Here is an 18,594-nt window from a genome sequence, read left to right on the forward strand (position 1 = left end):
TGTGTGTGTGTGTGTGTGTGTGTGTGTGTGTGTGTGTGTGTGTGTGTGTGTGTGTGTGTGTGTGTGTGTGTGTGTGCGTGTGCGTGCAGGTTGTCCAGCAGTATGATCTCAAAGAAAAGCTGTTCTTATCTGGTCTTGGCTCTGAGATCCAACTCCCATCTCAAAGTGTTGGTGTCATCAGACAAGGAGCTGGAGGTGTTTGACTTGAAGAAATACCAAGCTTCAGAGGAGGCTCTTCTGATGCTGCTGCCAGTGGTCAAAGCCTCAAAAAGAGCTCTGTAGGTGAACTTATAACTTGATACATTTAACATAAAAGGTCATCTTTATATTACATGATATTAAATATATGATTTTATAACTTTGTTCTCTTCAGCCTGAGTGGCTGTAACCTATCAGAGAAATGCTGTGAGGCGTTATCATCTGCTATCAGTTCCAAGTCCTCCATCCTGAGGGAATTGGACCTCAGCAACAACGATCTACAGGATTTGGGAGTCAAAGAGCTCTCTGGTGGACTGGGGAGTCCAGACTGTAAACTGAAGACCGTCAGGTCAGTATTCCTTAACCTTTTCAACCAATTTCAGCTGGTGCACGTGCATATATATTAAATACATGATTTTATAACTTTGTTCTCTTCAGCCTGAGTGGCTGTAACCTATCAGAGAAATGCTGTGAGGCGTTATCATCTGCTATCAGTTCCAAGTCCTCCATCCTGAGGGAATTGGACCTCAGCAACAACGATCTACAGGATTTGGGAGTCAAAGAGCTCTCTGGTGGACTGGGGAGTCCAGACTGTAAACTGGAGACCGTCAGGTCAGTATTCCTTAACCTTTTCAACCAATTTCAGCTGGTGCACGTGCATATATATTAAATACATGATTTTATAACTTATTTCTATTCAGGCTGAGTGGCTGTAACCTATCAGAGAAATGCTGTGAGGCGTTAACATCTGCTATCAGTTCCAAGTCCTCCATCCTGAGGGAATTGGACCTCAGCAACAACGATCTACAGGATTTGGGAGTCAAAGAGCTCTCTGGTGGACTGGAGAGTCCAGACTGTAAACTGGAGACCATCAGGTCAGTATTGCTTAACCTTTTCAACCAATTTCAGCTGGTGCACGTGCATATATATTAAATATATGATTTTATAACTTTTTTCCTCATCAGGTTGAGTGGCTGTAACCTATCAGAGAAATGCTGTGAGGCGTTATCATCTGCTTTCAGTTCCAAGTCCTCCATCCTGAGGGAATTGGACCTCAGCAACAACGATCTACAGGATTTGGGAGTCAAAGAGCTCTCTGGTGGACTGGGGAGTCCAGACTGTAAACTGGAGACCGTCAGGTCAGTATTCCTTAACCTTTTCAACCAATTTCAGCTGGTGCACGTGCATATATATTAAATATATGATTTTATAACTTTTTTCCTCATCAGGTTGAGTGGCTGTAACCTATCAGAGAAATGCTGTGAGGCGTTATCATCTGCTTTCAGTTCCAAGTCCTCCATCCTGAGGGAATTGGACCTCAGCAACAACGATCTACAGGATTTGGGAGTCAAAGAGCTCTCTGGTGGACTGGGGAGTCCAGACTGTAAACTGGAGACCATCAGGTCAGTATTGCTTAACCTTTTCAACCAATTTCAGCTGGTGCACGTGCATATATGTGACTGGGTACAATGCTTTATGCACGTTTTTTAACAGATTATTAAAGTACAGAATAGAAGCTTTCATGTGATGTATCAGTCATTGAAATCTGAACATATTTGAAGAAGATGTGCTCATTTGAAACTGGTTATCTATAATAGTGAAAACTGAGATAATCCCTTCTAAAGAATTGTCACTTCGAGCACCTCTGAGCTCCAGGTAATGGGCGTGAACAATGGGTAATTTATTCAGCCTAGCCACCCCTCTAATCACTCCCCCATTGACACCTTTCAGTCAGCTCTATTTAGTGCCAGGGACCCCCATAGAGGTGTGTTGTAAAAAATAGGCATATTAAATAATCATCATCATAATAGATTTTTTTTCACATACTAGTGTTGCCATGTATACTAATTAGCTCACAACTTGTCTTTTAATTTCACTGTTTGAAACAGGGCTTGAGTTGTTAATGCATAACTGCAAGTTTGCCCTTTTCACTACTGGCTTACATGAAAAAAATACCCAAATGGGTCCATTTGGTTTCATTAATGTCTTTTCTAAATAAAGTATTCAATCAAAATACAAAATAGCTCACAATGCGGCGACGCGTTGTGAGCTTGTAGATCTGCTATTTTCATAGCAGATCTGTTTCTAACTAGTGTTGCCATGTATACTAATTATAAGCGACCTCGTTTTCTGTAAAGTTGCTTGCAAATATTGGTAGCTGCTTTTTATTTGTAATTACTATTTTGTTGTGAGCTTGTAGATCGGCTATTTCCAAATCGTCTATTTTCAAATAGCCGATGCATATATGTTTAAAGTGCTCATATAGCCTAATAGTCGCTTAAAACTTTGGGCTTGTTTTCATTGAACTGGTTGCTTATTTCTCTCTCAAGAATCTGGCAACCGTGTCATTGTTTACACCAACGAAGAAGAAAATGCGGGTGCCCTTTGAAAAAGACACAGTATTATGTTGCGCAAATATAAAGTCATTACAGCACCATAACATGGTTAATACATTTTATTTTGGGATGTAAAATACATGAAAATTACGAGAGTAATAACGCGACTTGCGTCAATAACTAATGCAGAGCGGACATTACCGCGTTTGGCTAAAAACAGTGTGTTAGTAACCTCTTACAAGCTAACTATTAGCCACATTCGGCTAACGCTCGTCGAGTCCTCCACTGCTATTTTCGATTCCACTTCACGTTAACTCATTTATATCATATTTACATGCCGAGTTAAGCTCTGACATTTAAGTGATATGTAGCCTGATATTACCAGATTGCTATAGTGGGTTTAGAATATTTTAGACGAAACAAGCCTTTCTTTGCATTTTTCCAGACAAACAAACACTAGACTAGTGTGTGTGTCATCTACATAGTCAATCTATATACCATTTTAAAGGTACGGGCCTTGTGATTAAAATGATGCAAACCAAACGTTAAAATCAACGCCAAAGTGCGACATACAAAAGGTTTCAGTTTTCATGAAAATAGCAGATCTACAAGCTCACAACACAACACCTTATGAGCTTGTAGGTCGGCTATTTTGGATTTCTGCAGAGTGTAACATTACTGTAAAAATGAATGAATAAACAAAGATACTGTAGCAACATGAATGAAACGCTGCTACGGTACTCTGGTGCGTGAAACTGGAGAACAAAGCCTATAGAGACACACGGCCGGAAGCGGAAGGCCTACAAATCCACGCCCACTTTTGACACTCGGGGTCCGTTAGAACGATGTACTGCAGCTCTCAATGCAATCTCTATGAGAGGCATTGTAAAATACCGTCATTTCACTGGTTAACTACTGAGGCTGTAGCGTTTTTTTTTTGTGTTCTAATAATCTGTCCCATTTGTTTAATTTGTCCTTTTTAATGTCCCATATCTTTCATCTCGATATACTACCCACAATATACTATAATATACTCCATCAGTATGTCAAAACCGCTAGCATCGGAGATCCAGATCGCATGGTATATACGTCACGGACGCATCCCTTGAGGTTTTCAATACCCAGAAAACTGGCGAAAGTGGCCGTTTTCAATAGGTTTTGGTCATTATCTCTGGAACAGAAGGTCCAATCTGCTCAGTTCAAAGCTTGTTGGATGCGTGACTTTGAGGACATTAAGCACGCAATGACACATTTTCGTTTTTGTTTTTTTTAAGGGAGGCGAGATCTTAGTTGGGCAGGCGACCGCCTCTCCTGCCTCTACAGTGGGTATGCCACTGGTCGGCGCTCGGCGCTCGTAAAGACAGTGATGTCACTGAAATGCCTGTCTGCCGTTTACCCTCTGCTGTGTTAGCATTATGGGTAACTCGTTAAAGTGGCAAATTAAATGTGAAACACATCAACTATTAAGAAAACAAGAAGATATGTTGACAAAGACACTCCATACATTTGGAAACATATTTTTATTTAAATCAATATCGTCTCCAGTTAATGTAGGAATATTTCAAAAGTAGGCTAATTCTCATATCCTCTCAAGGGGATTGCATTGGCAGCTGCAGTTCATCGTTCTAACGGACCTCGAGTAGCGGCGCTGTCTCAAAAGTGGGCGTGAAATTTGTAGTCCCCGTGTGTCTCTATAGCCAGGCCAATCGAAACCTCTATGCAAATGCTGGACATGAATGTTCAACCCCCAAAATACACAACTCTGTTACAAACAGAGGCTTTTTCACAATCTAATTGTAACCATTTAATGACTACTAAACGGCTTTCTGATAGAATACAAACCTTCTTCAACATTAGAACTGTGTTAATATGAAAAAAACACAAAAAAACACAAAAAAAAAATCTAATTTAATTCGTGATTATCTAGTCTTTCTCACCTGGCGACTGGGGGAAGGTCTCACCAGTAGCAGTCACATATATAAATATCAATGCAAATGAAATAATATGCAGCTTAAGTAGAAAATATAAAATGTTCACTACGTTGCACCCTTTATTCATTGCATTTGGCCTTCAATAGATTTGTATTAAAGAGTCATTTTTTGTTGATTTACTATACTTCATTTTCTCTGTGTAAACATCAGAGTTTGAGGAGAAAAGGTTAATCCCTTAAAACCTGTAGAACTCTTTAAAGGAGTAGTTCACCCCAAAAATGACGTATTTTCTATGAATAGCACACCCCATGAAGCCTTGAATTCATGGATTTGTTTTTGTTTTTGTCGCATTCCTAAGCCAATAATTTGATTACCGGCGGAAAGATGCTAATGTATCCAAAGTAGACTCTTTGTGTCTCCTACCAGAAATACACTGGTCATCAAATTATTGGCTCAGGAATGCGACTATAACTATAGCTCCTCGGAGCACAAGTCTCCGCCAGCAGACCCGTGCTATTTTAATAGCACGGGTCGTCTTGGTAGAACGGGTCGTCTTGGTAGAATGCGCGTGGTTTTTGGTGTTCTGCAGGGGCGACTGAATACGTAGTGTCTGCATCTAAAAAAAAATCTTCTTGAAGCAATGTGTCATATGGGAGTCCTCGTAATTGACTGGTTTGTTCAAATGCTTGTCTGTCTGTCTTCTTCATCTTCATTGTCTTGAACAGTTTCAGCAGTTGATTGGTGTGTTTGATCTATGTCAGTTTTCTCTAGTGCTACATAATGTATTTGATCAAGGTGGCCAATTGTTACAGTATTAAGACTTCAGCCTTGTTGTGGGATCAATTCAACTCTATAGTCCTCTTCTGTGTTACTGTTGTAGATGAGTATGCTTTCTTAGCTTTGGCCTTCTGCGCCTTTGCTTGACCAATGTTAGGTGTTCTCAGAGGGACACACACATGCACGGACGGGTGATTTGTACTGGAAGGTACTGTTCCAATCAAGACTGATTGATCTTACCTCACTTCAAAAAGCATAAATTCCTTTTTGAAGTGACACACCTATTTATAGGATTTTATTTCGTCATGCGTCCCTCTAGCCAATCAAAGGCATTGGTGTCAACATATTGACACGTGTCACGTGGAGCTTGACCAATGTTAGCTTGGCTAGGAGGGAGGTGAACACACGGCGGGACGAAGCGAAAACATACTCTCCGCCTCCGGCGGAGACAAAAATAATCCATGAATTCAAGGCTTCATGGGGTGTATAATAGATAGAAAATAAGTCATTTTGGGGTGAACTACACCTTTAAACCTGTAGAACCACCACTCATTAAAACCAGGAAAGCATCTGTGTCATTATATACTTTGGCTATTCAAACAAATTGCAGATATACAGTACAAGTTCATAGTGCGTCACTTTGTGCCGCCCTATGAGCTTGCAAATCCATTTAACTCAGAAAACTCAAGATGAAATCAAAATACGATAAGTGTTAATCCAAAACAAAACCAAAGTAAAGAGTTTTGATTAATTACCAAAAATATTTTGTCTTAATAAAATTAAAGCAAAATGTTAATCTGCTTATCAGTTAAAGTGTAGGTTGAAAAAGAAAATTCCTGAATGAGCAGCTGCTTCCCCTCTTTCTATCTCATACTTAAATGCACTCCTCCTCATGAGGTTCTTCTTTAGTCCAGGCATTTCATTATTTTATTTGATGGCTGCCATGATGATCTTAACCCCACAGTTAATCGGCCTAACAGTAGCAGCTTAAAGGAGGAGTTCACCCAAAAAAAAATATTAGTTTTCTATCAATTGCACACCCCATGAAGCCTTGAATCCATGGATTTATTTTGTTTTTTGTCGCATTCCTAAGCCAATAATTTGATGCCCGGCAACATTGTATTGACATAACCTAATCTTATTACGTGTGTGTGTGTGTGTGTGTGTGTGTGTGTGTGTGTGTGTGTGTGTGTGTGTGTGTGTGTGTGTGTGTGTGTGTGTGTTTGCAGGTTGTCCCGCTGTATGATCACAAAGGAAGGCTGTTCTTATCTGGTCTCGGCTCTGAGATCCAACTCTCATCTCAAAGTGTTGGATTTAAACTACAATCACCCAGGAGACGGAGTAAATCTCCTCTCTGCTCTACCACTGGAGACTCTGAGGTATGGAGAGAACTGCTGTCACTCCTTGTAAATGTGTTCTAGTTGAGTAAGGAAAACATATGGTGATTCTTTACAATATTATTTAATGTTTCATCCTGAAAAATCACCATCAATTATTGTTTCTATAATTGAATGGAATATGCAGACATTTACTTTGTATCTCCTCCACCCCCAGAGTCGAACATTGTGGCGAGTGCAGGCTGCAACCTTTGCGCCCCGACAAGTGTAAGTGTGAATTATGTTTCATTCATTAAAAAATGCAAGTATCACACATCCAGCTATGTAGATGAACAGCTCATATACACAGCAACATTTGACATTCACTCATTCTCTTCCTACTGTTAATGAAGATGATAATCACTATAAGTGTAATGTGTTTTCATTCACAAGAATCCCCTGTAAATGGGTAAGGTTGTAACAGTTTAAACATCCTCTTGGAGTTGCGGTTCGGCCTTCCGTGGCCCATACCCTGCCCCCCCCCCCCCCCCAAACCCACTACCACTGGCACAGGTGGAGCCTTTAGAGTTCTTATTACGTGACCATATGTGACAGTGGCTGGAGATTTGGGGATCAACTCGGCCATTGACAAACAGTAGAAAAGAGCAAATTCATTAATTTTTTGGTGCTTTTCGTTATTTTTTCATATTAACACAGTTTGAATGTTGAAGAAGGTTTGTATTACAAAAGATAGTCGTTTTAGAATCATTAAGTGGTTTAAATTACATAAAAAAACCCAGCAGTGTTTCTGTGTGTTTCTGTCGCTCTTGTGGGGGCGGAGAGTGGTTTTAACTTGCAGGGACAACATTAGCATGAGTGGTTTTGGTTGGTCGTTGGCCCATTGTTCTCCGGTTACAAGCCTAATCATCAGTATCGCTCCTCTCTGTGGTGGTGACTAAGTAACTAAGTACATTTACTCAAGTACTGTACTTAAGCACAATTTTGAGGTATTTTTACTTTACTGGAGTAATATCCACTGGGTGAATATTCAACCTGAGGCTGAAACTAACTTCACCACGGTGGGAAGCAGCCAGTATTGCGTTAGTCTTTTTCGGGACAGAATCTCGAGGTTACGTATGTAACCCCAGTTTCTTTACCTTCGAAGTAATATATTCACTTATGGGATAACATCTCCCCCTGGCGATGCACAGAGCACTACACATGGACTCCCGCGACGATTCTATTGGATATGGTCATGTTACGTGAACCGGTATCCCGGAAGGGGTATAAAACCCCTCGTGTAACTGGGATACGCCCTCTTAATAACTTCCCTCTGCACGCCAAATGCGCACAGAAGGGGTATTAGGTGAATATATTACTTCGAAGGTAAAGAAACTGGGGTTACATACGTAACCTCTAGTTGTCTTTTCCCTTCTTCATAATATATTCACTTATGGGACACAAACTCCCCTGGGGAGAAATGTCACACGACCCTACCCATCCGTACGCCCTTGGCCCCAGGTCCCGCCCCCAGGCAAGACCCAGGCCTCGTGGGCGCCCCGGCCCACCGGGCCAGGATGCGGAGAAGGTACCAGAAGGAGAGGCCCTCACAGACCACACGGTCTGCCTCATTCAACTAATGGGCAGACACGAGTCTATCCCATACTGAAATGAGAACCAGGGCCTCCTCCCCCCCGGACCCAAGCCTAGCTGGTCCAGGGGAGGCCTAAGAGGAAGAACAAGCCGGAAGAAAAAGCATGCCCCTAGGCCTGCTCATCTCTCCCCTGGCTTGAAACAGCTGCTACACCCAAGACCGTTTGCGCCATCGCAGATGCCGCCACGTCCAGGCGAAGGAGACGACCAGTTTGCCGCCGAGCATATCTCCTGCATCGAAACCCTCTTGTAAAGGGCCCAAGATGCAGCTACACCCCGAGTAGAATGAGCCCTCAGTCCCACCGGGACTGTAGAGCCGCTACTCACATAGGCCAGTCTGATCGCATCCACGATCCATCTGGACAAAGTTGGCCTAGCCACCGCCTTCCTCTGACCAGTCCGGCCAAAAGAGACGAACAACTGTGACGATCCACGGCCGGCCGCCGTCTTCTGGCAGTAGAGCCTCAGCGCTCTTACTGGACAAAGACAGTGCAACCGTCTATCCTCCACCGACGCGAACGGCGGTGGATGGAAAGCTACCAGCTCAACCGGGGCCCGGGCCACCATGCCAGGTTTAAGCAAAACCCTCTTGCCGTCGTCTGAGAACCACATGCATTCAGAACTCACCGAGAGTGCCTGCATGTCACTGACCCGCTTAGCTGTACACAGGGCCACCAGGAGGACCGTCTTGAGACTCACAATCCTCATATCTGTAGACTCAAACGGCTCAAAAGGAGGACGGCAGCGTGCACCCAGCACCACCTCCAGGTCCCACTTCGGGAACAGAGGCCTGTTAACCGGCCTGGCCCGCCTAGCACCGTTCATGAAACGGCGCACCAGCGTCTTGCCCCTCGTGACAAGCGGAAATGGCTGCCAGGTACACCTTAACAGAGAAAGACAGATCCTGATTCAAGCTGTCTTGCAGGAAAACAAGGATTCTGCCCACCGGTGCCTGGAAAGCCACCACTGACGGTGACTGTTCCAAACACCAGGACACACACATGTTCCACCTGACGTCATACGCCAACCCTAGCCCCCTGTATGGTAGCCACCACATCAGGAGGCAACCCCTGCGAACTCAGATTCGCCCTTTCACGGGCCAGACCCACAGGTCCAGTTCCTAGGGGTTCTCGTGGAACACCTCGTTCCCTCCCTGTCTCAGCAGGTCTCTGAACAGAGGGAGGGGCCACGGCTCGCCGGAAAGGAGGGGAGTAATCTCCGACCTCCACACGCCCCACGCCGGGGCCACCAGCAACACTGACAGGCCCTGGAGCCTGACCCTCTCCAGAGTTGGGGGGATCAGCTCCAGAGGCGGGAAAGCATACAGTAGTACGTTCGGCCACTTGTGTGCCAAGGCGTCCACTCCCAAGGAGAGGTCCCTGTCCCTCACCGAGAAAAAGCGAGAACACTTCACGTTCTCTCTGGATGCAAACAAGTCTACCTGAGGCCGGCCGAACCTGGCCCAAATCAGGTCCGCTACTTGTGGGTTGAGGGACCACTCCCCGTACCGAAGCCCGCCCCTGGACAGCAGGTCCGCCCCGCAGTTCAGGAGGCCCGGTACATGAGAGGCCCGGTACACACTAAGCGCGAGTCGCACCAAAGCGTCAGATCGCGTGCTAGCTTGTCCAACACACGGGAAGCCAAGCCTCCTTGTTTGTTGACATAACACATCGTTGTGGTGTTGTCCGCTCGTGACCATGGTCGGAGTGCCTCCACGCACCATGGTGCCTTCCACCACCACCTTCCGAGAACCCATGGTGTGCAGGATCCCTAGAGCTCGCATCCACCTCTGAAAAGGTCTCATGTGAAGTCTGCCCAACCGAACCAGGTGTATGGCCGATGCCATGAGACCCGCCGCTTGCATGCATGTTCTGTACGTGACTCGACGCCCCAGGTGAAGAGACCTCACATATGCCAGAAAACCGGCTATTCTGTCCTGAGACAGATGCGCCATCAGTGTGGTCGAGTCCAGCGAGATCCCTATGAAGGTGGCCTGCTGAGATGGAATCAGGACGCTCTTCTGAGCATTGATTTTGAACCCCAGGGATGTCAAGTGTGCAATGGCCACCTCCGTGTGCCGCGCCACCTCTTCCCTGCAGCCAGTCGTCGATGTAGTCGACAGGCGTAGACCCTGCTGCCTCAGTGGAGCTATGGCCGCATCGGTGCACTTCACGACGAACGGGAGCACTGTGTACTCGTACACTCTCCCTTCGTAGCCAAAGCGCAGGAACTTTCGGTGCGGAGGGTAAATAGGCATCCTTGAGATCTATGCTCGTCCACCAATCTCCCTGTCGTATCGAGTGTAACAACGTCCCAGTTGTTAGCATTCGGAAGTTGAAGACCTTCAAAAATCTGTTGAGGCCCTTCAGATTCAGAATAGGTCTCACCCCCCCCCTTTCTTTTTCACCAGGAAATACTCAGAATAGAACCCCAACCGGTTCTGATTCGGAGATAGTTCCCTGATTGCTCCCTTGCTCAGGAGAGACAAAATAACCTCCCTCAGCGTCACGGCCGCTCGGCCCGACGCGCGAGAAAACAACACTTTGTCTGTCATCGGAGGTTTGCTGGAGAATTGCAACCTGTAGCCCTTATGAACGGTGCGTAACACACAGGGATTCGGTTTCCAAGCTTTCCATTGATGTAGGGCCTACATCAATACATTGTAGGCACTGAGTGAGTGGATTCGTGGGGGTGGAGGGGGCTGCTGACGTCACCATCCCCTCAGAGCGCGCGCCCGTTCCCATAGGAACCGGTGACGCCTTCGCTCCGATTAATGGTACCGTTGAGATGTCCGCTAGGGACAGCAAAGGTAGCGTTGGTCCGTTCGTTAGACATGGGGAAGTCACGTGACCCAGCACGGGAGCCTTCTGTGATGTCAACATCCGCAACGGACTGTTTACCAGACAAGAGGAAGTCACGTGACTCAACACAGGGACCCTCCGACATGTAAACTTCCGCCCTGCCTCGGTCGCCGCCATCTTGTCCCGGTCTGTCCGTCGCGCTGAGAGTGACGACAGAGTGACCCGCAGGTCAGAGGCGCCATGGAACAAGTTGTCCGCTTTTAGGGGGAGACGCTTCAGCTCCGAGGCAATGCTCCTCTCACAGCTCGCGGCGAGGTCGAGCCACTTCATTCTCTCCAAGTCCGCGCAGAGAGACATGGCCCGGCCCGTCCACATCACTCCGTTGCAGGTACAGAGGATGGAGAGCTGCATTAGGCGGTAGAGCTCCTTCGCGTCTCTGACCCACTCGCGATGGAGCTCCTCTGCGCTCTTGATCCCCGCAGGTTTGGCCACCAGCTCCATGAGCTTTACGTTGGCCGATCCCTGGAGTAAGGACACAGCGTTGAAAGCCTTGGCCGCCAGCCCCGAGGCCTTGTAGGGCCGCGGTGTTGGCCCCCCTGGCGTTGTCTGCGAAGACGGGCCTGGCCTCCGAGGACCGCGCCAGGGAGCCTTTTCTGCCCTCTTCGATGCCCTTGGCCAGGACCGGGTCCATTGGGGGGAGGGTGACGATCCCCAGGTCCGCTGCGGACATGACCTCCACCACAAAGCCTAGCTTGGTGGGCTCTTTCTTCTCCTCCCAAGAGAACTGCAACGCCTCCCTGATGCCGCCGGCCTCGGGGAGCAGCTTCGACTCCACCTGCCGGGTAGGAAGGGGCGCCAGTCCCTGGAAGTCTGGAACCGGGGCTCCACCGGACACCTTCAGGGTCTCCATCGGCTGTTCAAGGCCGTACCTGGCGATGGCCCGCCTGAAGATGGCCGAGACGGGCTCGGGGGGCTCTGTGTCCTCGGCAGAGGCCCCCACTGTGGGTGCAGGAGGATCGACCCGCCCTGGGCTGGTCATAGTGATCTCCTGGACCTCCTGGTAGGAGGTGATCTCCCCCTCTTCTTCCTCCTCCCCACCTTCATCCATGCCGTCGTCTGCTCCGTCGAACTCTCCGCCGTCGGAGTAGACGCTGTCCTCTGGAGTCTGTATGTCGCCCCAGGAGGAGAGGGGGGGGAGGAGGAGGGAGAGGGGCCGCTGTTGTAGTGGAGCTGCACTCCACTGGCCACAGCAGCAATGGTGGAGACCGGCGACGAGGCCATAGCCCCGGAGGCGACCTCGCACCGGCCTTTAGTAGCACCGCTGCTCCTCGGGGCGGTGTGCAAAGGTGGGCCCCAAGGCTTCCATCTTCTAGCGGAGCCCTAGGCCCCGCGGCAAGGGGAGCGCCGCTGTGACCGCTGCTTGTGGAGGCCGTGAGGTTCCTGGCCCTCGCGAGCCGATGGTCCAAGTGGAAAATAGTGAAGCACGCGCAGGCCTTACAGGCGTCCTCGTCACCTGGGTAGTAGCGGGCGACGTATGCGTGGTTCACCCCCAAGCAGGACATGCAGACGCGGTGTGGGTCATCCGCTGCGACGCGGAGGCAACAGCCCTCCAGGCCGCATTCCCTCAGAGACTCCATTCTCTTTCTCTTCTCTCCGACAAGTGGCGTAGACAAAAGGCTAACTAGCCCCCTAGCCTAGCTTTAGCTTAAATAGCGTAGCCTAGCTTGATAATAGCTTCCAAGCTAGCTAGAAGCCACGCAGGAAAACAGAGAGGAAAGTAAATAAATCGCGGGAGCGTACTTTAACGAAAACTTTTTTGAAATACCTGTGGAACGAGCACAAGTGCCCTCGCTTTGGGATCAGCTGGATTTCAAGTAAGTTTCTCCGTAGATGTGTCTTGGCTCGTGCGCATTCGCTGTGCAGAGTGAAGTAAGAGGGCGTATCCCAGTTACACGAGGGGTTTTATACCCCTTCCGGGATACTGGTTCGCGTAACATGAACCTTTCCAATAGAATTGTCGCGGGAGTCCATTTCTCATGGCTGAACGTACACCTGGTGTTTGCATTTCTCCATTTACAACTCGTACATCTACATAAACGTTCAGATTTCAAATATAAAGTGCTTATCTCATGGCCACGGGTGTTATTATTATGTACGGGCCCTCATAAGTACCCGTATCTGTTCAATAAAAAGCATTTTGATCCGATTGGTGGCCATTTTCTCGTTTTTTTTTCCAACTACGCGGCCGTATCGGTTGGGGGGTGTATTGTACTCTGATACGTTATAACTCTATGAGAAAATGGCCGCCGATCGGATTAAAATGCTTTTTATTGAACAATATGGAAGATACGGGTACTTCGACCCACCCGAAGTGAATTGTAACATCCGTGGTCATGAGGTAAGCACTTTATATTTGAAATCTGAACGTTAATGTAGATGTACGTGTTGTAAATGGAGAGTGCAAACACCTGGTTGGAGTTAATCCAGGACGCCCGTGCTACACCCTTAGCCCGTAGCGAGCTACTTTTGTTTATCCGTTGTCACGGCAACCTAGCTGGTGCGTGTCTTTATTATTAATAGGTAAACCTCGACTATAGTCGACTACCAGTGGGTCAAATTTAGTGGTGGAAGAAGCACTCTTGGTAGCAATACCACAATATAAAAATACTCTGTTACAAGTAGTGCTCAAAATGCTACTTGAATTCAATCAAAGTAAAAGTACTAAAGTATTGGTATCAAAATATACTTAAAGTACCTAAAGTATAAGTACTAAAATGTTTGAAAATAGCTGATCTACAAGCTCACAACGCGTCGCAATGCGCATTGTGAGCTTGTAGATCGGCTATTTTCAAATAGCCTATGAATAAAATAGGGCTAAAGTGGTTAATGTATGTTTTATAATGTAATAATGTATATCTGCAAAGTAACTAGTAACTAAAGTTTCAAATTATTGTAGTGGAGTAAAAGTACAATATTTTCCTCTGAGTAGTGGAGTAGAAGTTAAAGTATTGGAAATACTCCAGTAAAGTAAAAATACCTAAAAAATGTACTTAAGTACAGTACTTGAGTAAATGCACTTAGTTACTTTCCACCACTGGTCAAATGAGTCGACTAGTAAAAATCCGAAAATTATGTGTTGTAGCAGTGGGCAACATTTTAATTGTGTTGCACCAAATTTCTATAGAGTGGACAGCTGACTGAAAGTTGTCAATAGAGCGTCGCAGTTCCCGCCCACTTCCTGTTTTTTTTGGTGCCGGAAGAAAAAACTCAATGCATTTTTCCATTGACATTTCCAAAAATATTTATATCTATTAATTTAAGCCTCGAATCAAGCCATCACGAGATGACATGAATCATGACCATAAAACGTTTTTTTCTGTGATTTTTTTTAATTTTATATTTAATTATATGATATACTATATTTAATAAATACCCTTTGTTTTGCCGTTTTCAACAAAAAAAAAATCACAGAATCAAACGTTTATGGTCATGATTCATGTCATGTCATGATGGCTTGATTCGAGGCTTAAATTAATAGATATAAATATTTTTGGAAATGTCAATGGAAAAATGCATTGACTTTTTTCTTCCGGCACCAAAAAAAAACAGGAAGTGGGCGGGAACTGCGACGCTCTATAGGGGAGTGATTAGAGGAGTGGCTAGGTTGAATAAATTACCCATTGTTCACGCCCATTACCTGGAGCTGAGAGGTGCTAGAAGTGGAAATTCTTTAGAAGGGATTATCTCAGTTTGGACTATTATAGATAACAAGATTCAAATGGTCACATCTTCTTAATTGTTTTCCAATTGCAATGAATGACACTTCATATGAAAGCTTATATTCTGTACTTTAACAATCTGTAATAAAATGAAAAATAACAAATGCCCCCTTGCGGCCTAAAGCACTGTACTCGCTCACATATTGCCTCAAAAGTAAAAGTACTCATTGTGCAGAATGTCCTAATGTCCTAAGTTCAAAATGTATACAAAATCTTTTGAAAATAGCCGATCTACAAGCTCAAAATGTGTCACGATGCGACACATTGTGAGCTTGTAGATCTGCTGTTTTCAAATGGCTGAATTATATATAGGGCTGAAGTGGTTAGTGTATTTTTTGTAATAATAATACAAATCTACAAAGTAACTAGTAACTAAAGTTTTCATTTAATTGTATTGGAGTAAAAGCACAATTCTTCCTCTGAGATGTAATGGAGTAGAAGTAAAGGTATTGAAAATTGGAAATACTCCAGTAAAGTAAAAGACAAATAGCTCAAAATTGTACTTAAGTACAGTTCTTGAGTAAATGTACTTAGTTACTTTCCACCACTGTGTAAATATGAAAATAATGCATGAGTAGCAAGTTATTTTAGTCATCCAAATCCACTTAAATCCACTTCCGAGTTTGTTTTTCCATTACATCCACTACTAAGTACAGCACAAAGAAACATTTATTAACCGCAAAATCCCTGTGAGGGCCTCAGGCCGACTTCTGCCCTGCGAGAGCAGCTTGGCGAGAGCCAAGTGAGTGCCCACACAGAGCGGGCACTCGAGTGGGCACTGTTGGAGTTGCACCAAGGTGGGAATTGTTTTGATCATTCCCACACAGAAGGGTACCCTCAGATGCCAAAATTGGACGCCAAAGGCTCCTGATCAAGCAACAGAATATGACATATTGGGGTGAGAACAGGTTGGACAACGATTCTCCAATGATGCTTCATTTCAGAGAGAGAGAGAGAGAGAGATTGATTGATTGAATACTTTATTTAGAAAGACATGGTAAAAGTAACAGTAACAAACATGGAAGTACAATTCACAATACAAGGTCCTCTAAACTGGATCGCTCATAAAAGCACTTGGCTTATTTAAAATGAGATCCCTGTGCACTCAAATCATGATGACATTTAAGAAGACATACAAATATACACTACTATGCAGAACGTCATACAATACAAAAAAACAAGAGAGAGAGAGAGAGAGAGAGAGAGAGATGCCACAACAGTTTTGCAGAGCAGGGCGGCTTGGTATGAATTAATCAATATAAATTTGAACTTTGATCACAACATTCAATGAAAAAAGGTGACAACCTGAGTCTGCAGTGTTTGATTCTTCTAACCTAATCGAATGTTGGTGATAAAGTCAGGTCTAGTATTAAACAATGATGTGTAGATTTGATTTGCACAGGAGATTTCAGCCTGCAGTGTCAAATCATCCAATAGACTTTCAGAGAGCATTAATTGAAACATTGTAGACTAGTTGTTGTAGACTAGTTGTCAAATAACAATAATTGTAATCAAACGTAGCGTAATCACTGAGAAAAATACTGAAATGTACAGTAGTGGAAAGTAAGTAACTACATTTACTCAGGTACTGTACTTAAGTACAATTTTGAGGTACTTTTACTTTACTTGTGTATTTCCATTTATTTGATACTTTATACTTCTAATCCATTACATCTCAGAGGCAAATATTGTATTTTTTACTCCACTACAATAATTTGACAGCTTGAGGATGTATTATTACAAAACATATATTAATCACTTAATGGGATAGTTTTTCTATGGATTAGTCACCCCATGGAGACTTGAATTCATAGATATTTTTTAGTTTTTGTCTCATTCCTAAGACAATAATTTGATGACCAGCGGACCGGTAGGCAGCGGTTCCGGTAGGAGACTCAAAGGAGACTCTTTGTGTCTCCTACCGGAACCGCTGCCGGTCATCACATTATTGCCTTAGGAATGCGACAAAAACAAAATTATCTATGAATTCAAGTCTCCATAGGGTGACTAATCCATAGAAAAAAAGTCATTTTGGGGGTGAACTATCCCTTTAGCCCTATTCCAATCTTGATCTTTATAGCTGATCTACAAGCTCATACTTCTTCCACCAGGAAATGGACCATTATAAGGCGTGGTCTTTATCCTGTATGAAACTATTCACAGAGCATCCTCCTCTTATTCATAGCAGGTGACAGGAAGGTGGGATGAGGAACTGTTCTCTAGAGCAAGGGTTCCCAAACTTTTCAGGCCGTGACCCACCAATATAATCATATTTGAACAGAGATCAGATATTTTCGTAGGTAATATTTGACCATTTGGCCAATATTTGACCATTATAGTATACTTTGTTGGTTACTTTTGACAAAGTAATGGTTTTATTATTAGTTATATTCCTTAAAATTTTAGAGGTATTGAAAAGTCCTTAAATTGTCACTTTAAAATATGAAGGTACCCTGTATACACTTATACTGTATGTTACATTAAATATTAAGCTAATCATCTGGGGACCCCCAAAAAATATTTGGGGACCCCAGTTTGGGAAGCACTGCTTTACAGCAGGTGAAAGTAAGGTGGGATGAGGAACAGGGAATGGTGACAGCAGATACAACTTGTCAGTCAACAGTGAAATTATTCATCAGACTTGGTTTGTTACAGTTTAAATATTGTACAGTTGCAAGTGCCGATTATTTGCTAAGTGATTACGGTTTCAATTAGTTCAATAATCAAAAGTGCTTTTTACTTCTTCTTTTTTCATATATGTACTAATTGATGTGAAAAAATTGGTAGATTAGTCTGATTAACCAAATGTTACTCTTTGCTGTACAATGGTGTCATGCAGAAATAGAAAATATAGCAAAATAGCTGATCCACAAGTTCACGTTGCAGCAAAACCTGACGCATTGTGAGTTTGTAGATCAGCTATTTTCACTATATACTTATGTACTGCTGTAAAAAAAAATACACACACACACACATAGCAGATCTACAAGCTCAATGTGTCATGAGCTTGTAGATCTGCTATTTTCACTACTTTTGATTTAAACAAAGAAAATTGTATGATAAAATGAGATTTTAACCATTTTGAACATTAATTTTATTAAATTTATATTTTTTGATGACCAATTCAAATCAATTAGCTCTATTAACTGTTGCACACCCAGTGTAAAGTGCTACGAAAGCTTCATTTATCCAGAAGCAAGTTGCTCAGAATGTACCCAGGTCTAGATGTGACTTGTCTCAGATGTGCTCATGACCTGGTCATCCTTTGACATTCAATAAGTTTCTGAATGTTCAAAACTGTCCCACATTTTGGACAGGAACATTTCATATTTTTGTGTGACACTGTCATTGATGCCAGTCAGTCCTCTGACTGTGATATTTGGTGTGGTTTTGGAGGGGACACTAGTGTCACCCGGTCAATGACAGGCCATAGCTTTGTCTTCATTATTAACCAGAAGACTGACCCTGCTCAGTTGGACTCTGACATCAACTCATGAACGCTGTGTGGAGGAGCTGATGGAGAATTTAAAACATCTAACATTTAACATTCAGGGAGAGAAACAGAGTTTTATAACCTTTCTTTCATTCTTTCTTTCTTTCATTTAGATTTAACCTTGTGAGTGCCACATGTCCCCACAATTATGGTAGAATTTGAGAAATTGTGAGGATCGTTTGCAGTTAGGATTAGTCATTTAGAGGTTATAGGTTTAGGGGTTAGGTTTGGAGTTATAGCGCGATGCGTTGCGGTCACTGAGCTTGTAGATCGGCTATTTTCAGCTCTAGGGTTATGGTTAAAAAGAATG

General features: G+C 44.2%; 1 protein-coding gene across 1 annotated transcript in view; it reads left to right on the plus strand.

Annotated features, from left to right (window-relative positions):
- Window positions 1–18,594, plus strand: part of LOC308100597 (NACHT, LRR and PYD domains-containing protein 3-like) — a gene marked incomplete at both ends in the record, with an annotated part of 35,557 nt that overhangs the window by 13,704 nt on the left and 3,259 nt on the right. Inside the window, 8 exons of the mRNA XM_080449665.1 lie at window positions 90–278; window positions 374–547; window positions 637–810; window positions 900–1,073; window positions 1,164–1,337; window positions 1,428–1,601; window positions 6,472–6,621; window positions 6,797–6,846. Of these exons, the coding sequence (XP_080305791.1) occupies window positions 90–278; window positions 374–547; window positions 637–810; window positions 900–1,073; window positions 1,164–1,337; window positions 1,428–1,601; window positions 6,472–6,621; window positions 6,797–6,846 (1,259 nt within the window). The remainder of the gene's footprint in view (window positions 1–89; window positions 279–373; window positions 548–636; window positions 811–899; window positions 1,074–1,163; window positions 1,338–1,427; window positions 1,602–6,471; window positions 6,622–6,796; window positions 6,847–18,594) is intronic.

This window comes from Gymnoscopelus braueri (genome assembly GCF_963280865.1).
Source record: "Gymnoscopelus braueri genome assembly, chromosome: 14".
NCBI lineage: Eukaryota > Metazoa > Chordata > Actinopteri > Myctophiformes > Myctophidae > Gymnoscopelus > Gymnoscopelus braueri.